Source organism: Colobus angolensis, unplaced genomic scaffold (assembly GCF_000951035.1).
Source record: "Colobus angolensis palliatus isolate OR3802 unplaced genomic scaffold, Cang.pa_1.0 Scaffold558, whole genome shotgun sequence".
NCBI classification, from domain to species: Eukaryota; Metazoa; Chordata; class Mammalia; order Primates; family Cercopithecidae; genus Colobus; species Colobus angolensis.
Genome location: NW_012119132.1, coordinates 818709 through 842268, shown reverse-complemented (window position 1 = coordinate 842268; position 23560 = coordinate 818709). Strand labels below are relative to the sequence as shown.

Below are 23560 nucleotides of genomic sequence, written 5' to 3'. Positions count from 1 at the left end.
AAATGCAGGTCCACTGTTGAATCCGAAGCAAGGGGACATGAAGCTGCAGTTTAATAAGCTCTCAGATGATGCTTATGCATAAAACTTCGATCCACTGACCTACAGGGTAAATTCCAATGCCTTCCTTGCAGCAGTTACATCCTGTCATTACTTTATCCATTTCAACATCATTTATCCAAATTTTTATCCAGCACAATTGTTGACCTCTTTCCCCATGCATCTTTTCTCCAGCCACACTAACTCCAAATATACCCCAAACACATCATTTATTATTTCACACCTGCACCTTTTCTCCAACTTTTCCTGTCTCAACTCTTATCTCGTATCTTTGTTTACTTGGTGACATACTACATTTCGTTCAGTGCCATACTACTTTTCTCAAATGTTACCTCCTTGGGAAAGTCTTTTTCTGAATATTTCTCAGCCACCATCCCTACACTGCATTGCAATAGAATGTGGCATAAATCTCTATTATAGAACCTGTTTCATTTGAATATAATTACAATGAATCTACACAAAGGTTATAGAATACCTACTATGCCCCAAATTATACCATTAAAGAAATAAAAGTCACAATCTCTACCATCACAAAAATTACTACCAGCTTGTCTCAACCAAAATCCTCATCTGAAACAGAGAAAACAGAAAGTCATTTGAGTATTTCCTCAATTCTCCCAAGGAGGATATATAACTAGCACCATTACATACAACAGATGTCTTAGGGCTTTAGGGTTTCATCTACTTGGGAAACCCCAGTTGATGAAATACTGGTAAAATTACATTACAGTAGCAATAAATGCTATGGCAGAGATAATTCAAAGGAGAGATGAAAAAGCAGAAATATCTAATTGAGTGTATGTTTATCTCTCTTGAACCATGTCTTAATCCTGTTTCTATGCTTATTTAGCATCTAGATCAGTGCCAGTTTTGTTGTGGTCACTGAATACATTGTATTATTGAATTAAAGGCACTGTAATTCATTTGTATTGTTGTGAGTCTTTGGAATCTGGCCAAGGCAATGTGAATTATCCATATTTGTAAACCCAGCATCTAGTCAGTGCTTAAGATTCTGTTGGCACTCAGTGAGGGCTTGTTGAATAAATGAACACATTTGGAGGAGCTGCCCCATTCTCCAGTAGAAACTCAACAGCAATGATAACAATAATCCAATTAAAAATGGGCTAAGGACTTGAATAAACATTTCTTCAAAGAAGAAATACAAATGGCCAACAGGTATGTAAAAAGATACCCAACGTCAGTAATCATCAGAGAAATGCAAATTAAAACTACAGTGAGATATCACCTCATGCCTGTTAGACTAGTTATTATTTAAAAAGACAAAAAAGAAAAAAACAACAACAACTGTTGGAGAGGATGTGGATAAACTGGAAGCTGCGTATACTGTTAGTGAAGATGCAAAATGGTGCAGCAACTCTAGAAAACAGTACGGAGGTTTCTTGAGAAAATAAAAATAGAATTAATGTATGAGGCAGCAATCCCACTTCTGAGTATTTAGCCAAAAGAAATGAGGTCAGAATTTTTAAGAGATATTTGTAATGTTATGATCACTATAGCACTCTTCACAATAGCCAGGATGAGCAAACAACTTATATGTCCATTGATGGATGAATGGATTTTTTAAAATGTGGTATATACATACAAGGGAGTGTTATTCTGCCTTAAAAAAGAAGAAAATTGGCCAGGAGCCTATAATCCTAGCACTTTGGGAGGCCAAGGCAGGCAGATCTCTTGAAATCAGGAGTTCAAGACCAGCCTGGCCAACATGGTGAAACCCCGTCTCTACCAAAAAATACAAAAATTAGCCAGGCCTGGTGGCATGAGCCTATAATCCCAGCTACCCAGGAGGCTGAGGCAGGAGAATGGCTGAACCCGGGAGGTGGAAGGCACAGTGAGCTAAGATTATACCACTGTACTCTAGCCTGGCCAACAGAGCAAGACTCTGTTTCAGGAAAAAAAAAAAAGAAAGAAAAAAAAAGAAGGAAATCCTGCAATATGTGTCAACAAGAATGAATCTGAGGACATTATGCCAAGTTAATAAGCCAGTCACAGAAGGATAAATACTGCCTGATTCCACTTACAAGAAATATGTAAAACAGTCTACGTTACAGAAGCAAGGAATAGAATTGTGGTTGCCAGGGTCTGGGGGAAGGGAGAAATGGGGTCAGTCAATAATTATAAAATTTCATTATGCAAGAAGAATAAATTCTAGAGATCTGCTGTATAACATTGTGCCTATACATAACAATACTATGTTGCACATTTAAATATTTGCTAAGTGGGTAGATCCTGTGTGAGCTGCTCATACCTAACAATAATAATAAAATAAAACTTCTTTCATACATTAGAATATATTCATTTGGCTAGATGACACAGTTACCTTTTCCCAAGCCACCCATTAATTTTCCAGTCAGTTCTTTCCTCTAAGATTAAAAATTAAAGAATAACGAAGTTTTAGAATTGAAAAAAAGAAATGATAGTTTTAATTTGAGGATCAGAAGTACTACTTAAAGAAAAACTACTATGAATGCAAAATTCTTCCTTTGTGGTTAATCTACATTTATAAGTATTCCACTTGACATTTAATTGCTTCGCGTGTTATGTGTATTTCAAAGACAAAAAGAAAGAGTTTATTAAGACTGCAAGTGAAATGAAAAAATGCTGCATTTTTCTGGGTGGACAGTAGGGGTGGCGGTGGTATTTTCAGTGTTATTGTCATCTAACAAAGCCTAATTTAGTTTGAATATATATTTTGGAACAAATAGCTTCTAAATACAAATTCAGTTGAGGGGAAGAGAGTGTGAAAAGGGATAAAATGCCATAAAATTCTGATGTCCTAAAGAAAATGTGAGAGTCTGGGACAGCTCCTTCTTCTCTGCAAAGCCTGCAGTCAGCTCACTTCAGACAAAGTCGTCTTTTTATAAACATGATGTAAGCATACACTCACAGGCTCTCTGGAAATAATAGTGTCTCTATTTGTGTCAGCTAAAGGCATCCCTTTGTTCATCTAATCACCATGAAAATTTCAAGGCAGGTGTGCTTCAGTTTAGAGAGGTGCCATACTCTAAGGGGCTCTTCACAAAATTCATGTTGCATAAGCAGCATTTCCCTAAATTGTTCCTTAACACTGCAAATCCCCAACTGTCCAACTTATATCCAAGGAAGAGTTTACTTCCTTTAGGGCGTAAGCCAGTATATTACAAAGTCATTAAAGTGGAAATAAATACATAAGTTAGCAAATTGTGATAAGGTAAAATAATCCTATATAAACCATGACCTAAAAATAAAGAATATATACAGAATTCAGCATAAGGGTATTACCATACAGAAATGATAATTAACCCCAGTAAACCTGCACATAGTGATTTCCTGCATTTTGGCAAGTGAAAAAATTTTGCTATGAAAGCAGGACTCGCCGGGCACGGTGGCTCAAGCCTGTTATCCCAGCACTTTGGGAGGCCGAGACGGGCGGATCACAAAGTCAGGAGATCGAGACCATCCTGGCTAACACGGTGAAACCCCGTCTCTACTAAAAAATACAAAAAACTAGCCGGCCGATGTGGCAGGCGCCTGCAGTCCCAGCTACTCGGGAGGCTGAGGCAGGAGAATGGCGTAAACCCGGGAGGCGGAGCTTGCAGTGAGCTGAGATCCGGCCACTGCACTCCAGCCTGGGGGGCAGAGCGAGACTCCGTCTCAAAAAAAAAAAAAAAAAAAGAAAGCAGAACTCTAAAAACCAAATAAAAGTACAGGAGACCTACTTTTAAAGTGATATTAAAACATACAGGCATTTTACTTTAATGATCTTGGGCTTAGGTCCAACTACTTCAGAATCAAAGCTTATTACTTGGATAGTCAACACCATCATTCCAAGACTGCAGCTGCTCCTAATTTGGATTGTTAGGGGATTATCCCTACAAGAGTCCTCATGGCTCATCTGCCGTCAGTGCAATCAGATGAGAAGATCCTGACTTCCATCTCCAGAAAGAAGGCCAAGCCCACCTGGGACCTGGGGGTAAATCAGAGTTTCTGTGGGATCTTGACACTAGCTGTAAGCCTCAGAGTCACTACTGAGCTACAAATTAGCAGTTTTACATTTATTATTTCTAAAATCTGGATTTGAGTTGCAATCAAGGTGCACCCTGATTTAGGTTAATTGGCAGTGTTTAGTGATCCATAAAATAATTGTGCACCAATACTGTTAATGATGACAATATAATATGGTGGTTGACGTGCTCTAGCTCAGTGATTCATAAACTTTAATATGTATATGCTATCACTTGGGGATCTTACTAAAATGTAGACTCTGTCAGTAGATCATGGGAAGGGCCATGAGTCTTTTCATCTTTAACAAGCTCTTAGGTGATGCACATGCTGCTGGTTCACAGTCCACATCTTGTTTAGTAAATCTCTAGATATGCTATGAGATGTTCATGGGCTTTATTTCCTTTCAAACTACCTAAAAACTACAGCTTTCTGTTGCATATCCTTGTTTAAAAATTGTTCCTATATCTTCTATGTAGTTTTATATACATGTGTTGTTAAACAAATAATAAACCAAATAATTGTTAAACAATAACTAAAGGTAATGTTAATGAAAGATTGATTTCAATCCTTGATGATCATACCTTATAGCCTGGATACCTTGGGGAAGAAAATGTTACTGAATAAGGTCAATTTACTCTTTCGAACAAACATTTCAGACACTCATATGAGACTCTGCTTGGTTTACAGGTAATGAACACAGGTAGGGAAGACTAACTGCTTCTGAAAAGTAATACAAAATGAAATCTGATGAAGACAGTGATAACATTCTTAAGAACTAAAATAATTACTTGTATTTGAACTATAAAAATTAAATTCCCAATTCAGTTTCTTAACAAGGTACTCATTTTTTTTTTTTTAATTTCAAGTTTCTTATTTATCTTTACCAATTTTTGATACATTAGATGGTGGATGTCATATTTCAGGATAACAAAATGGAAAGCACACTGGGCTTGCAGTCAAGAAACAGAGGTTTCCTTCTGACTTTTTTTTCACATATTAGGGATATGGCTCTGATGATATTATATATAATTTGTGGTCTCCAAGTTAATTCAATTTTCTCACAAAGCTCTTAGAACAGTTAAGTGAAACAACTTTTAAAATGAGACAATGTGTGCAAAATCTCATAAATTCATCTGCAACCAGGACAATTCTCATATTTGTAGGGGTCAGTGTAAAATGAAAATGAGAAGTCTACTGTTCAAAAGCTATTAAGAATTTCAAGATGACAATAAGAAGATATTAAATGAAGAGCAGGGTCCTTCTATGTGTGGGGTCCCATGTGACTGCATAGGTCATAAGTCCATGAGAAGGCCCTGTCTGCAAGATACTTGTAGCTAATCCTCACTATATTAATAGAATATTAATAAAGTTTATACTTGATTGAGATGTTACAATATACCAGGCACTACTCTCAGAGCCTCAATTACATAGTCTCACTTAATCCTTTAGAGGGGAAAGAAATTAAAGCACAGAAACATCAACCATCTTGTCTCAGGTAATACAACCACCAAGTTTAAGGGAGCCAGGTTTGGAATCCAGGACTGTCTGATCCTAAAGCCATTCATCTTAACTAATTTAATGCAATGAGTTACCTATAACAAGTTATTGTTTAATTCAAATTGAAAAACTTAGGCTCACAAACATACATCCATATGTCAAAGGCAATTCACTTATTATGACCTTGATTAAATGACATATGTCAACCTAATGGTCTTATGTCCCTAGTACTCCACAGAGAGCCTGGTACATAGTCCCTTGTCATGTACTATCTATGAAACTAAACACCCAGTCACAATTTTTCTGTGCACAGAATATTTACTCCACAAAGATAAAATCTCATTTTCCTATTATTCAAAATCACATGCTTCTGAATAAGAGTATTATTTTCATTTAAAAGCAATTAATTTGTTTTAAATGTGCTTCAATAGTGATAATCTTCCCAGAAAAAAAAGACACCAATTACCATGCACAGAAATACTTTCCTTCCAAACATAAGGACTTTGATCCAAAGATCTAAAGACAAGAGTATATCATCTCATAAAAGAAATTAAGAGGAACTCCAAAATACTCATTTTGTTTTGGATGAATTTCAGATTTTTTAAAAATACAGCTCAAACTTAGTTAAGTAACAAACTTAAATGTATATGAAGGTTTTTTTTGTTTTTTTTTTTTTTTTGCAATGTGTTTTCTGATCCTTCATCTTATTTTATCTTTCCTATTCTTTTCCAATTGTGATAGTGGAACTAATTCACTGCACTTCAATCCCATATACTATCATGCCCAGTATACAGCTACGCAAAAAGAGACAAATTCTGATTACTTTATTACCTTCTCTTTGAAATGATTACTAATTTCCTCTGCAAATCTAATTACAGCTTCTGATGTATTATTAGAGGAATTTTTCATACCTCACTTAGGAAGCTTGTATTGTAAATCTGTATTTATTTGTCCAACTCTCTCTCCAGATTCCTGAGTGTATTATGTTATTCATCTATATGCCCCAATATCTAGCAGAGAGCCTGGCACATACTATATATATATATATATGTGTGTGTGTGTGTGTGTGTATCTGTACAAAACAGAATAGCCAGATCACTTAGCCCAAATATACACTATAGTTATTACTAGAATATGGGTAGTAATAATAATAAATAAATAAATATATATATATATATACACACACACACACACACATGCACACACACACACACATACACACATACATTTATATATATTTTTTGAGACAGAGTCTTGCTTTGTCACCCACGCTGGAGTGCAGTTGCACGATTTCGGCTCACTGCAACCTCTACCTCTTGGGTTAAAGTGAGCATGTCTGGCTAATTTTTCTGTATTTTTTAGTAGAGACGGGATTTTACCATGTTGGCCAGGCTAGTCTTGAACTCCTGACTTCAAGTGATCACTCGCCTTGGTGTCCTGCAGTGCTGGGATTACAGGCGTGAGCCACTCCACAGCCGGCCCACACTAGGTTTTTTTAATGTTGATTAATTTAATGTGCACATGCAAGTGTTAATGCATGAGCAAATGGAGCAATTTAAACAAGAAGCTCTGGTAGGTGCTGAAATTAAGAGAAAATGTTCAGTCTCAGACATTGTTCACTGCTGCTTTCTACTGGGCTGAAAAATGTCATATTCTATAAAATGTATCAAGTCCTCAGAATGAAAATGTCACTGAACCCCCTGCCAGACCATGCTATGCTAGCTTGATATTTGAAAGTACTACAATTCATTATGCCAACCGCTGATACTGTTCCAGGCTATGGGGCATCTGCTGAAAATGACGGGAAATAAAAATCTGTGGGTCCCCTGGAAGGAAAGATTCTATGTTTGAAAAGCTGAATTCCAGACAAGAACTCACCAGATGCTTTATGGACTGAAGAGCTGGGTTCCATTTCCTTGGGGACCTGAGCAGATGGGACTCCCTGAATCCAATCTCGAAGAGGAGTGTCTATGGCAAGGTGCCTGGTTTCTGCCCCAATTGCTTATTTCCCTTGCCTCCAAGGCTACAATGCACAGAAGTGAACTTACCCTTAACAATGTATAGAGCCAATACTTTATAAAAATCTAGAGAGTGCTTCCAAATATGTTTTCTGTGCATTCCTGTTTGTATGGTCGGCTACACAGAATGGAAAATAATAGCAAGCATTATATTAGTTTGCCTTTAGAGGAGGAAAAGTGTGCAGGCTGTCAGAGTAGAGAAGAGGTTCACAGAGGTAACAGCTCTGGACCAATTCAATGTGGGGAGTGGGAAAGATTCCACTGAAAGCGCATGTGTAACTAACTGAGCATCTGAGAAATATTCCCTGCTGCTTCTTCTTCCTGATCAGATCTTCCCTTCTCTGATATCCCAGCAATCTAGGCTGCGTTTTTCTATTTTCTTTCCCCTAAAGGTTCCTACAAAGCTCATTTCATCTAATTTTATCTTTATAAAAATACCGAGAATGAGAGAAGCGAAGTGAGATTATAATATGTTATGGGGAGCAACACAGAGCGTCAGTTATGGGCAAGGATTCCACTGTCAGATTATTTGAGGATGAGCTTAGTTTTGTTACTAATTATTTCCCCCTAGGTCAGTTACTTCATTTTTCCTGTCTGCATGTCTTCATTTGTCAAATAGGGATAGTATTTATGTGTACCTCTTTTCATGCTTAGAGTATTACCTTTGCAATTATGAGGCTCTGAGGAACTGGTGGTGCATCCCTCTCCACAATATAATAATCATACTGTATTCAAAAAAGGGCTAGTAAAGACAAAATACCAGAAACCCACCAAAAACTTTTTTTCTTCTTCCATTACTCCCCGTGCTGATAGGTTTGAAATACCAAATATCAAATTATTTCTAGTTTCATAGATTTGTTTTTGAAAAGTTGTTGTTTTACTGTGTTCCTGATGCCCCCAGGCACATGCCCATTGGGTAACTCACTGGATGTTGTAGAGATTTTACGAGAAATAAAAAATGCTTAATATATTATTATTATTTCTCTGAATATGCTGACTCCCTTACCCTTCCAGCAATAGCTCCTACTTTTCATGTCCATTTTTATAGTGCCTAGTACAATCGTAGGCACATTGAGGCACTACAGCGTTTATGCCATGGGGGTTTGTCTGAATGATCTGATGCAGGTAAAATGCTCTACTAGCAGACTATTAACTCATGGATGACACTCACAGCCACGTGTTCTGCTGAGGTCTCATGAGTCCTCATTTGCATAAGGGAATGGTTGTTATTACCCTGCATGAGTTATCGTGAAGACTTTTAAAAGGAAAGGAGGATTTCTGCAGTGTGCTATTTTACACATGAAAGGAGGCAAGGATAATCGACCTCTGTTTTCATTTAAGTAGTGAACTATTACATCAGAAAAACTGAAATACATTTCAGTATTCCCAAGATGTAGAAGAAACTAGGCTGGGCCTATAACAAATCAGGTTAATGACACATAAGAATCTGTCAAAGCCTTTGACATTTCCACAAACCCCATCTAGCTTTCTTGTTAAAATTTTCAAAGCAAAACTATCATCTTCCATGTTTTAAATCAGGTAGAAAAAAAATTTCTTTCTATACCTGAACTTCTGCCAAAAATATTAAGCCCATTTGCCTATCCTAGATGGGCTAAACCAGACTCTCTCTGAGTCACTAAACCAAGACCCTGCCTCTAGGAAGACAGCACAGAGAAGCTAGAAAATTGTCACTCAGTCCCAAGGCATCATCTCTAGTGCTCACTAGGCTGTAGAGAATAGAATAGTCAGAGCACTTAGCTCAAATATATACTATTATTATTATAAAAACATGGCTATTCTGTGAGTCAGCCCATTCCAGCTGACACAACAAAATGACATACGGTATAGTGCATACTGATCCTACACGAAACACTTTTAATATAAAAGTTAGCCCGTAGCCACAGTCAGTCCGACACTGGTCAAAACTTGAGCATCAGCTGCGCATCAGCCTGGCCAATGCGTAAGTCCTTGAGTGAAGGGACATCTTTGTATTTTATCATAGGCTATTAATCTTGTGGGCACTAGCAAAACCTATCTTAAAATGGTTCATACAAGTGAAGACATGTCACCACATAACATCAGGATAGTATTATCCATATTTATATAATGATATGGTAAGTAAAAATACGTGGATCTGTATGGAAAACATTTAGGAAAAAGTGAAGTGGGAAAGCAAAAAGCAACTGTCTTTCCTAAAGAGTGAGGGATGAGGCATGCGGGAAGGTCAGTGTAAGTAAATTGTAAAATGGTACCAACCAGCATATGGACCATGACTAATAATAAGAGAAGAGAGGCAATAAGTCAGGGACCTCAACAAGGTAAAGTCTAGAGGAAATGCAAACCTGGGGATAAATTGTTTAATCATGACTTTGGAGTCCATGTGAGTTCTCTGCCAACTAAAGCAGCCCTCCCTCCTCTCATCTGGCATGATTTCCAGGTGTCACTGAAGATCTCTTTTTCCTCCAAGTTCCTGCTAGGTTAATTTATCCATCAGGTCCAAAGCCTTTTATTCCAAAACTGGAATAAATTAGAATGCAAATTCTGCCATGAGATTTTGTTCTTACGTGTAAATGACAGATATTCTATTCCTCTCTGAGCAAAGAGGGAAATAAGAACAAGAAAGACACTTGAGTACCCAAATTTGATGAGCATGGTCAACCACAGAAGGGCATAAATTGAGAAGCCTTCAAAACTTTTAAAAGTTTTTCTGTTGTCCAAAAGAAGAAAGATAGGGATTAAGGGGCATTTGCTGGAGTGAAATATTTCATCTCTTTCCCACCATTGATGCACTGATGCTGGTACACTGTGATGCGGACACTTCATATAGCAGAGGAGATCCCACAGATTTCATTAAGGAATCAATCATTTTCTCCACAGTGAGGGAAAATGCTTACATTGGATAGGGTATTTTTCAAACCTCATCTACCTCAATAGCATCTTCCAAATTTGTGGTAATAAATGTTTCTAAGTGTAATTAAAGGCTGAGCCGATCTAATTAGGTTGATGAAATTTTCAGTGTGACTTAATTCCCTTTAGCATTTCAATCTTTTTTTTTTTTTTGGTCTCTCTCTTTCTCTAGAATACTTCCTTAGGTTTAATCTGAGCAATTTTTAGTGGCAGTACTCTAAGTTACCTCACACAGGCAGTGTCTCCACTCTGATTGTAAAACCTCCAGCAGGTACATGTGACTAAAAATAAACTTCAAATAAAGGATTCTAGGTTGTTTTATTTAACACACAGTCCTTTACTACCTCTTCAGTTTCATTTCCTTACTAACAAACTATGCTAAATAATGTTCACTTTGTAGGAGGGAAATAAGTGTTTCAGAGCATTCAGGGGCACAAAGAGACCAGGAAATGCATAATAATTGCAGGAACGGTTCTGAGGGGGAGATTAATGAGGGAGCACCATGACCCTTCCTGATAGGTCAGTGACTACACAAACACTTACGAAAAAAAATATTGGGGTAGAAACACATACTAGTGAGATTTTCATCTCTCTTTAAAGATTCTTAAAATATATCTGGTGAACACCTGAAGAATTAACTGTGAGACTTTTCTACAGGAAAATGTTTACCAAGTGGTCTAAGGTAAATGGGCAAGATGTCCTCAAATAGAGTCTGAGCATCTCAGACAACATGATTTCTCTTTCTGCAAGGTTTTCTAATCTCCTCTCCTTTTGTAGCAGTCACTCAAAAACTGCTTGTTAGAAAATTTAATTAAATATAAAATGATTGAAAATTCTTAAGCAACATATATTTCAGCTTTTACCCAGTGTTATCAAAATGCAAAGAATATAAACAGGTATTTCTGTCACAACATAGTGTTGTCTTCACAAAAATCAGATTTAAAAAGCGTATTTTAAAAAGATCTATTATCCTCTAAGAATTTCATAGATATGGGCTGTATATAATGGCAATTTATTATTTACAATTTTTCTTTAACTTTTTTTTCAAATTTAAACTTGTGAGTCATTTTTCAATGAGTACAAATATTTTCTCAGACTTTGATTTACTTGTGATGAACATATGAATCATTTAAAAAAAAAAAAAAAAAAACTACTTTGATCTCTATTTGAATTCCTGGCCATTCAGAGTTCCTTGTCATTTTAAACAAAGCACCATATAAAGTTCAGGTTAGTTTTTACCAAATTATTTTGAACTAATTTTATTTTATTTTGAAACTTGATAATCACATACACAAAAGTAACTTTCCAATTGAAGGTTAGTTGTTCTACATGCAAGCAAAGTCTCATTTCAAATAGACATTATTAAAAGGTAAAAAGGGAAAGACCTAAGTTGCATCTAATGAATATGAGATTATAGGTTGTTTCAATATGTTGAGTGATTTCCTTTTTTTCTTTAATCTTTAAGGAATAAATGTGTAAATTTGTGAAAGTGGTATTTTTATACCTTGAGTGCCATTTTTTACAATGAAATAGAACTGGCCATTTAAATATTATATTTCACTTGATAGGGTGCTGTATTCTAATCCTCCTGGACCCCCTCATTACTCTTGGTCAAGTAACTTCTCTAGGTCTGTTTCCCCAAAAGAAGAAAGTTGAACTTAGAAAATGATTTCCAGGATCCTTTCCATTCTAACACTCCAAAATTTCTCCCATAACTTCATACAAGGTGTTATTAGAATCTCCTTCAAGACTGGTTATGCTAAGAGGGACTACATACTAGACTGAAAATAAAAATGTTATCAGCCAATAAATGAAGTCATATTAAGGGTTTACACATGCAGTGTGGTATAGGGCAGGAAGTCCAAGCTAGAGTTCAGGAAAATTTACATAGACTTTACTGTTAAGAGAGATTCTGTGAGAATGAACATGGGTATATCCCTCTCTTTTCAGTAATTCCACAAAGCTGACCCTTTGAAATAAGGTGATTTAACTCAGAATCCATGATACTTTGTCACTGTTTCATTTCAGAAGTAACAAGAGCAGGGCCTTCTAAATAGATAACAGTTCAGACATGGATGGAAACTATGAACAACTAAACAGCCCTCCAAAGTGCTGGGATTACAGGCTTGAACCACCACACTCAGCACTTTGGTAGACTGAGGTGGGCAGATCACTTGAGGTCAGTAGTTCAAGACCACCTTGGCAAACACACAGTGAAACCCGTCACTACTAAAAATACAAAAATTTTTAGGGTGTGGTGGTGCATGCCTCTAGTCCCAGCTACTTGGAAAGTTAAGGCAGGAGAATTGCTTGAACCCGGGAGGTGGAGATTGCAGTGAGCCGAGATCATGCCACTGCACTCCAGCCTGGGCAACAGAGCAAGACTCCATCTCTAAAAAAAAAAAAAAAAGAAAGAAAGAAAAAGCCCGTCAAGTTAGGTATGTTTTGATTTATAGACTAATTGTGCAGATATCCTTCCAAACTATAGTGCATCAGAAGAAATAAAATGAAAAAGATTACACAAGTCAAGAAAAAAGTGACCATGCTTCCTCAAACACACACCCCAGATGCAGAAGACAGAGGTGGAAGGTGTCTAATCAATAAAGAAGAGTGAATTGTATCCAAACCCCATAGTGACAACAGCACGAGTGAATCTTCCTTTAATGAATTTACCGGCTGTGAACTAACATGGCACTTGGAAGACCACTTGACCTATTTTTTGGTATTGTGGTTTCTGTGGTTAAAAGGCCAATATAAAAAAAAAAAAGGATACTAAGGTAAAGAATCTTTATTTATTAATTCATAAATTAGAAGTGCTAATCTGAAGCACAGTTTAATCTCAAACTGTTATTTTAGAGTTATTTTAGATTAAGGCAATTAACTGCAGCTTTATACACACACACAAAAACTGCCTCACTTATGCGGAATTATCAGAAGATTATGTGTCTCAGCTGAACTCAGGGATTCACTGCAGAAATCCTCTTTTTTTTTGGATGCCCAAAAGAATTCTTTAGTTAGATTCCCATTTCTGCTAGAGATCCCTCAATTCCCCTTCCTTTTTCCAATCTAAGCAGGATTACTGTTCTCTAGATAAAGCAGGATGTAGGGACTGATTATACTTGGTCTGGCTCACAGTGAAAATGAGGAAGTTGGTACGGGTGATTGAGGATGTGGCTTTGCCCTCCACTTTCCATCATTAGAACGGAGTTTCAGAAATCTAATAAAATCTAAGCATTCTTTTACCGCACCTGATATACTTTCTCCATCCCTGCCTGCCTCAATCAGTCACTGTCTGAGATGCTCACGTTCTGACTCTTCTGTGTTTCTCTCCTTGTCTTCTAGAACTCTCACTCATCTCACCCGCTTTTTAAATCAAATAACTGTGTTAAATAATTTAATACTTCAATCCTCACAGTCTATTATACATTTGTAAACACTGTCTTAGTTTGTAACATATTTGAGAGTTTGTACAATCTTTTAGGAACTCCAACAAACATTTCTCTTGCAACAAGACTCTTAACTATGGTAGTTAAGGGCACAAAGGACACTGAAATCAGACTTCCTGAATTAACCTTTAGACTTTAATACTTGTTAGTTGTGTGACCTTCCTCAAGAAGCTTACCTGCTTCAAATCTCAGTTTCTTCGTCTGAAACATGCAGATAATAAAATGTCTACCTATATTGTGAGGATTCCTATAAAGCTCTTAGAATAGCACAAAATAACAGCTCTGGAAATATTAGTACTATAGTAATAATAAATAATAATAATTATTATTAGATTACCATCCTCTACACAGCTTAACACAAACCTGGATCATACTACATATTTGTAACCAGTAAAAGTGACTTTCTGAAAGGTAATCTATCACTCCTACTACAAAGCATAGATAGGTTTGGCCTTATAGAACTGCACCTCCTCATGTTTGTTAAAACTATTGCACTTTTAAATCTCCCTCAGGACTATTCTATATACATCCACATACTGGGCAATGAATCAACCAGTATATTCACATAAAGAGAAGACAGGGAAGGATAATTCAGTAGTAACTGTTTTTCTCTAATGCTTAACTGAATCAAGTTTAAATGATTAAATTATTTACTTTAGAATAAATCCAAGTACATCACTGCTTACCAACAGCACCTATGGCTAACAGTTAGTGAATTCAAAGTTATTTAACTTTGATTTTTAGAAATCTACGCAATTAAATTGTAGCCATACAACGTAAGGGCAACCTCTGATTCCAGCAGACCAAAGAAATTGGATTGTGTCTGAATGAAATTTTTTAAAGGCAGCTTTTATGGAAAATATTCATTAAAAAATGAAATTCAGGAACTTTTTGATCTTTCTCGCCCCCAAACCCAACAAATCCCAATCTTATACAAAGTTACAATAGGCAACTACAGCTGATAATGAGGGATGAAATTATTGATATAATTTAGTTTGACGTTCCTGCTCAGATAAATATCAAGTGAATTCACCAGATAACAAATGAAACAGTTTTACTTACTCCAGAACATGTTGAAAATAAGATAACAAAATTATTTCATTATACAGACTTAATTTGTTTTAGTTTTGTTTTGAATTACATAGTCGTTCCTTCTCCTATAGCCTAATTTCTTTTTCTTCTTTTTTCTTTTAATACTCAAAAAAGTCTTCACCGTATACATAACACCTATGGCATTTAGGTAGAAATAAGCAAGTAAACCATTTAGCTTAACTTTAGACCCAGTACTTCTTTTTGTTTGACTTTCTTTTATAGCTAATATCAACTGTCCACACAAATCTCAAATGTAAATTACTTACAGACTAGTAAAGAAGAGGAACCTAATTCCTTCAGAATGATCTATGGGCTGTTTCCCCTCCCCCAATTCTACATAAACAATAGTGGAATATTGAATTTAAAGTCGTGCCATTTGACTCTGGAAACATCGGGTCTTCAGCAAAGGTGCTTTCATGCTGGATCTGAAATGATGAGATCATGAATTAGGAACGATTCTGATGACAACGATATTTACCTCTTTGAGACAGCCCATAAAGTTGTTACTGACTGGTGACCCTGGAAGGTCGGCTGTGCTGGGACTGCCTCCAACATAGAAAAAGTCATCAGACCCCAGCATGGTATAATCTTCTTGCGTGTAGCCCGTTGTGGTAAGAATCCCATCCACTGATATTGTCACCTAGATAACAAAGCACAGGGAAAGGACACGCTATACTCAGACCTAGATACTGCAATCCTGGGATATGCCTGTTTTGTGTTTTGGTTTGGTTTTTTTTTGTTTGTTTTGCTTTTTTCTTTTTTCTGTTTGTTTGGTTTTTGTTTTTAGACCTATGATGGAACCCATTTTCATGTCTGTTTGAGGTTTATTCTTAGATTCTATTCAACTAGCCCTAAGAGATCTAAACTAGTTAGAGAGTTAACTGATTAATGAACTAGTGTCAGCATCATCCCTATTGCAACTCAAAAGTTATTGAGCAGACACAAAAATGGTGTTAGTAAAATGCTTCCTAGGTTAGTTTTGCTGGTGTACATATTAGTAAAGTTTAGTTGTCTGTTATTAACTAATCACAACGTGCACCTTGTTAACATAAAAGGCGCAAGCTAGTTCCAGCAACATCACTATTTGCACTATTAAGCAGCAATTGTTCAGCATGCAAGTGCCTAAGTCCATGCCAAAGGGAGAGAAAAGGCAAAACAACCAGTAGAAGCGGCACACGCTGATGTGCACATGCAGGAGGTACAGTACAGTTCAGAAAAGGAAAGAAAGAAAACAGGGAGAACCAAAGGAAAAAAATAAAAATAAAAACAACTGCTTTGTGATGACGTAAAGATGAGTGGGTGTGGCATCTCCAGCATTCCCAAATCAAGTTTCCATGCCATGCATCATGAATGGTTAGAGACTGGCTGAGCCTGCGGTCACTCGGGCCAGCCACCATTTTGTCTTATCCCGTGTTAACCACAGCTGGATGCAAAACGTTCGAAACGTTAACGATGCCCCTACAGGTGAATTGGAAAACAGAAGTTGACAGGAACAGGTAAAAAATAAGAAGGTCAACAACAGATGAAAAGAAGGAGGTCAAAGTAAGCAGAAGAGTACCAACCGCAGTTCCTCTTTTGTTAATGATGTCTACAGTTAAAAGAAAGAAAGAAAACACACGGCAAACCCAAAATAAGAAACAATTAGAATGATATCTACCGAACAATGTAGTTTGTTTACCATAGCGTGTCCAATGCCTGAGTGCTTTGTGGAGAAGGGGGGAGAAAGGAAATTAAAAACTGTGAACAGAATAACGATCGTTACTTAAAAAATATGATGGTCTCTACCATGTTAGTACATTTTTTGATTCAGGTAACGGTTAGTAGAATGAAACATTCCATGAATGACATGTTAGTTATTAAGCATGTTAGTAACATAGAAAAAGGGCAAAAAAATTTTACAAGAAAAAAGCAGACTAACAAGTAGGCCTCCCAGAGAGGTAATATTTTTCCTGCTATTATTGTTCATAATTCACTACTAGACAGAAACAGACACATGGCAATGTTCCCTTTGTCTTCCTGAGTACATCTGAGAGACATTGGAAAAGTCTAAAAGGGATTCAAAGACCTAAAGCTTTTTAGCTGACCACTGCAGCCCTATGCCCATACTTGGCCCCTCCTCCACCCTGGCCCACCCCAGCCCCAGGAAATTAGTAGGAATCAGTTGGCATTGCCCTACTACTCAATTTTACAGCATACAAGGACTCCTCCTCAACTTCAAAACTTCCTTCGGTCATATTGATGGACTTTAGGGTCACAGTTTACTGCAATGAAACAAAGCAAAGATCCTGACACACAGAATGAGTAGAATGGATTTGTGTTTAATCTGTCCTCCTACACATGCACCCCGGCTGTATAACTACAGTTTCCTTTGAGCTACCAATTCGCAGTTTGATTTGTAACCTGAGCAAAGGCAAATCTAGAAAGTGGACTCCTCAAGCCCCCACCCTTCCTTCTGTGCTTCTCTCAAATGAGCCTCCGGTTTCTTTGTGCATATCTGAGAGAAAAAAATAAAAAAAAAGGAAAACCAAAGAGACAGACTTATAGGAAACCCGTGGTCTACAGCCGTACTGATGGTGGCTGACCCTCTCCAAAGGCAGGTGGAAGCATGCAGGTCCCCCTCCCATGTCAATGAAGGATCTGGAAGGTCTGGGGTTCTCAAGAATCTTTCAGTTTTACTTGTTTGCCTTAGCTAGACTAAATCTACATTCCTAAAGCTCCTTTTTGTTTCTCTAGCTCAGATGGTTTAAACCTTTCAGAAGCAGGAAAGAAAAGGTTAGACAGTTAACAGCTCTGAAAGAGAGGGCTGTTTTGGTAAAGGAAAACCAGAGACAATCCGGTCATTCTGCAACTGTTCAGAGAAACAACAAATATGTTAAGAATATTAGTTTAAGATCAGCATGTAAGGCAAAAAAATTAGTCACTGTCAACACTTAACAAAATGATACATTGTAATATAAAGTTTCACATAATACCCAAACTTATAATGTTCAATATAAAAGGACAATCTATTCATTTTCATCCATATATATATATACTGTAATCAGGTCTTCATTAAAAACATACAGTATATGTGGACCCATAGATTTAGTAAATAGCTGATATTTTCCTAGTATATAGCATCTCAAAATTTTTTAAAAAAACACAATCAAATAGAAATGGGCGCCTAGAAGCTTAACTGGCCTTTCCGGAGTCATTTGGGGTTTAACTTAAAGTATCTATGCTAAAAATAAAAATATCTTCAAAATCAGACCCTTCAGGAGATATGTAAGCCCCTAAAGTCATTTTTCCCCTCAGGGACTTGTCTGGTCCCCATTTTGGGGGTGGGAGGCGGAGGGAGTAGGGACTGATACAATCCCAAACCACAAACACTATTGTTTTGACTACAGAAAAGGAACTGTGATTTAATGACCCCAATGTGCATGCTTCCAAATGATCACCATGAAAACTATAATTTAAAATTAAACAAACAAAAAACCAGAAACACAACAAAATCACACACGTCACAGGAAGGGCAGGTTGCAGGGATATCCTTGCAGCCCTCTTGTAAATGTTCATATGGCCCAGTATCAAAATAGCCTTTGGGCCCCCAGAACTTTCTAGATATGCCCCTGCTCAAGTATGGCAGGAAGATTCATCTCAGAAGAAGAAAAAGTTAATTTGCAAGTGACTCTGAGGAGCCCTGTATCATGTTGTTAGAGTTTTCAAGTACCACACACACAGCTGTAGCGAGAAACAAAGCCAGTTACTCTCTTATCCACTGCGCTGTTACCTGACGCAGATTCCTGGTGACTTTCACATCATGCCAGGCATTATCATTAAACTTTCCATTCACAGGCTCCACTAGTGCTTCAAAGGCCCCTGATCCCAAATTAATGACCAGAGAGACAGCTCCATTTTTCAGGGCAAGATTGACATAATCAGCTGATTTCCCAGTGTGAAGCATCAGTCCATTCCTCTGAAGGGTTTTAAATGACAGAGTTATTTCATCACTGCTGCTTTGAATGGGGTTTTGAGACAAGTCGTAGCAGAAGTATTCAGATCCCTTGAACGTGGCAATATATTCTTCTTTTCCTAGAGGAAAACAGATGATACATACATAAATAAACAAATACACTATGCAAATCAGCAGATCTTAACAGAAACAATAGCTAATCACTCCCCAAATTAACCCTGCTTAATTAGATTCCATGACATGAACCCTGTCTCAGTCAAATAGCACTGTAGGTGGCAGTATATATTTAATAAATCTCCTCAACTATTGGGCCATCAGCTGCAGTAGCTAAAGCTGACATTCTTGAAAATTCAATTAATTTTTCAGTATCACTGCAAGAGCTCTGATCAGAGAAAGTAGCTCTGAGATGTCTCCAGGGCATGAATCAGGTACCATAAATGCATATTGGATGGTTCCACTCTGCTGACAACAATGGATTCTAAGATGTTTTCAACATTCTCTCCATCCAACTGAGGTATTACTTTAATTTTCAGTGAGACATTTATATTCAAAGATCTTTTTCAATGAAGAGACAAATAGTTTTATCATTGAGAGACCATAACAAATTATCTGGTAAGGAGAAAGGAAAGAAAAAAAAAATAGAATCTGGTCTGGGAGTAAACAGACCTCCTACAGAGCATGTGCATTTTTTTTTCTCTCTGGATGGAGGGAGTAACGATAGAAAGTCTAATGGATTCAGCTGGATTATTGATCCATTCCCTGGTCTTATCAAGCAGATGGTAGGGCTGGCTGTTATGACATTAGTAAGAATTCTAGCACATCATCATGGGGATAGCATATAAATGAAGTCTCAACATTTTCTACGTATCTTAGTCTTTACCAGATTTAGAAGTAACAAGGCAGATCTCACAAGATGCTAGACAGATCAGACAGAAAGGTGGCTATTTGGAAAGAACACTCTTCTCCCATTGATGAGGTGAGTTGAACCAAAGGAAGAATGTAAGCCATAAGTCCCCTTGACTTTCTAGGCAATAATGATGCTGTGCCAAGAAAAATGAGACAGCATGATTGGGAATCAGCTTCTGATAAACTATAAACATATAATTGTAAAAGGTACTGGAGAAACTTAATCTGTCCCACTGGAAACATACTATCACTATTATGCCCCAGAGAGGGTTGATACATCAGCAGGTGTTGCACTCTTCCCTGTAACAGGTTTTTAATCTCAGGAATTTTCATTTGATTGTCAAATAACTCATGTCCTGGAATCAGAGCTCAAATCACTTTCAACCCATCAGAGCCAGATGACCTGCCTTCCTGGATGTAGAAAATGCCGTCAGTGGCTACAGGTAGTCAAACCATAGCAATAAATATCATGGTGAGCACCTAGAGGTATTCACCAGGAATTGAGCTGTGGAATATTAGTCATTGACTACTAGTAAATTATTAGCCAAGACTATCAGTCAGACCAAATAATTCTGAGTAAGAATCATAGGAAGGACATCCCAATCTATAATAGTGAATCCCTCCCATTCATACACTCAAAATATTGGCGAGCACCTCCCAAGGGTTAAGCCCAGTACCAGTCATTAGGGATAATGAAGTGAACACAATGGACTTAATTCCTGTCTCAGAAAGTTATAGTCCAGGTGTCTGCTCCCCTGGTCAGTCCAACGTGGCAAGTGGTTCAATATTGGGCACAAGCACAACTATATATTACTATCATACTGAGAGAAAAATGTGGGTCAAAACACGAGTTTGGATTCCAGGTTGGCCACTAGCTGTCACTAGAACAATTATTTGCTTTTCGAATTTCAGTTTCTGAAAATGATTAGAGATACCAATCTTTCAGAATGAATGTGAAGATACAATGAGATAATGTCTGTGCAGACATCTGGTAAAGTTGATACACTGGTGATAAATAGTAGATATCTTCCTGCTTGCCTAATTAATGTGATAAATGATCTAAAACAAACAACATAAATCAAATGTTATTATGAAATCTAGAATATTCTCTTTAAGATAAGAAACAGGACAAGGATTCCCACTATCAACATTTATATTCAATGCTACACTTGACGTTGTAGCTAATGCAGGAAGACAAGAAAAATATGTGAACATTATAAAGATTATAAATAAAGAAAATCACGTCATATAAGCAAATACAATGCACAAATTGAAAGACTAAAATAATCGACAAATTTATTTGGTTTAATAAGATACTTTGGAAAGAATTTAGGGTTTTGCATACTAGAGACAATTAATGTTCCAACATATGTAAATAGATTTACAGATTCAATAAAATCCTAATAAAAATCTCAATAGATTAAAAATATAAATGTAAAAAGCTGTTTCTTCACAATTTATGAGGAAAAAAAATGAGTCCCAAATAGCCACGATATGCCACAGAAAGAAGATGAAGGAAGTTGCCTGTGTAAAGACGGACATTTATTACAAAATTATAGTGCTTAAGAAAATGCATTAGGATAGGTAAAATGAGAATAATGATAATCAAACTTAAAATATTGTTAACCATATATGAAAACAATTTTTACTGTCAAGCATTTCAGATAAGTGTTCAAAAGATAGATTAGTCAATAAAGGTTACTGGGACAATCAGTTATTCATAAGAAAAACATGAAATTGGATCTTTACATCATTTTGGTCACAAAAATCAATTCTACATGGATGCCCGATTTAATTTAGAGAGTCAATCTGTGAAAATTTGTCAGACAATAAATTTTGATATGAAAGAATGGAAGGATTTCAAAAATTAGCATAAAGCACTAATAAATATTGATACATTCATCTACATTAAAATTAAGAATATGGGGTCATCAATAACACCATAGAATAAGAAGTTAAATAACAATTAGGGAGAAAATATTTTCATTTGATATTAATCAACAAAGGATTATAATCCAGGATATGCCAAGCACCTCAGCGAATCAATACAAAAATAAAGACAACCAATGGAGAAAATAGACAAAAGAAATGTAATTTCATAGAAAAATAGATATGTATTACTTATGAATAAATGAAGAGACGTTCATTCCTATTAATATTCAGGAAATGGCCAAAATCAAACTATATTCAGACACCATTTAATAGCCATGAAATTGACATAAAACGAAAAGAAAATAATTCCATATTTTGCCAAGGCTACTGAAAGTCATTTGTATACACTGCTGATGCTGATAAGATAAAAATTGACCAACTGTAATAAGTTTATTTTGGCATTATGCAATCCCATGGCAATTTCACATATTATAAAGAACTTGGGTCTCAGTCCTTAGAAAACAGTTAACCATGATCAATAAACTAAACATTTGCCAATTCTTTCAACTCATTTCTCATTGCTTATTATTCTGCTCTTTTGATGATAGGTAGTCAAGAGGATTCTGGTTCATATATATATAAATGTGTGTGTGTGTGTGTGTGTGTGTGTGTGTGTGCATGCGCATGCATACTAATAAGCATATATGAAAACAATTTATATTTATATTGTCTGGTATTGCAGATAAGTTAGCAAAATATACAGAGGTCAATAAAGGCTACTGGGACAATTGGTTATCTATAAGAGAAAAGTGAAATTGGATCTTTACATACTTTCGTTTCCCAAAATCAATTCTACATGATGGATTTAATTTAGAGAAGCAATCTATGGAAACTTTTGTCAGACACACACACACACACACACACACACACACACACACACACACACACACAAGAGATCCACTTATCTGAACATGATATTTGCTAAATTTTACATTCCCACTGAATAAGTAGATCTCTGAGCCAGTGGGAGCCTTAAAGACACTACTATAGCCCAACTAATTAATTTGTATTATTAAGAAAACGAGGCTCATGGAGTTTAAATGACCCTCAAATTCATAAAATATGACAGTAATAGAAGTGGGACCAGGATTCAGTCTACTAATCCAGGTTCTGTCTAATATGCCATGCCACCTATGTGTCAGAAAGAAGTGACATATAGCATTGTGAAAGAAAGAAAAAAAGAGAAAAAAGAAAAACTTTGTGAAGATATGTCTTAGCAAGAAAATTCTAATTGTGTTTTAGTCTACTCAGTTTAAAAGGGCAGGGAAGCATGTAATATATTAAGAAAGATTCCACTTAAATAACTAAATTATAAAGTTTTGGAGGTTGAAGAGGTGTGGTCCAGTAAGAAGGCTGTAGAATTTTATCCAAGATATTTTGTATCATTCCAAATCTGTATAACTCATAATAAATCTCAACAAAGGTTCTGTTTGCCAGATAATGTGGTATACCCAAAGGGGAAAAAATAATAGTTTGCAATTCACTATGTCATAAGCTTTGAAGTTATATGGGTGTTGATGTCTTTTTAACACTATGATATTCTCATTACTTAAAAATGAAAATATATCATTTCTTTTGTATTGTTTAATTCCAAATTTAAGTAATTCAAATTTACATTAAAGGCAACCACATTGTTTTGGAAAAAATTCACTCTGTGGAATATGCAATTACCTTAAAATGTCATAAATGGGACATAAATCTAAGCAAGGAAAATATTTCTTCCTATGTTCTTTTTCATGAAAGACCAT

The 23560-nt window shown here is 36.3% G+C and overlaps 1 protein-coding gene across 5 annotated transcripts in view; it reads right to left on the bottom strand.

Moving 5' to 3' along the window:
• NRXN1 (neurexin 1) overlaps positions 1 to 23560 on the bottom strand; it is a 1138235-nt gene that overhangs the window by 706994 nt on the left and 407681 nt on the right. For 2 of the 5 annotated variants that reach the window (XM_011961493.1, XM_011961488.1), the window contains 3 exons: positions 18792 to 19093; positions 16680 to 16724; positions 15501 to 15662 (listed from right to left, as the gene is read on the bottom strand). In XM_011961493.1, the coding sequence (XP_011816883.1) occupies positions 15501 to 15662; positions 16680 to 16724; positions 18792 to 19093 (509 nt within the window). The remainder of the gene's footprint in view (positions 1 to 15500; positions 15663 to 16679; positions 16725 to 18791; positions 19094 to 23560) is intronic. The other 3 variants (XM_011961492.1, XM_011961490.1, XM_011961491.1) reach the window with 2 other exon arrangements.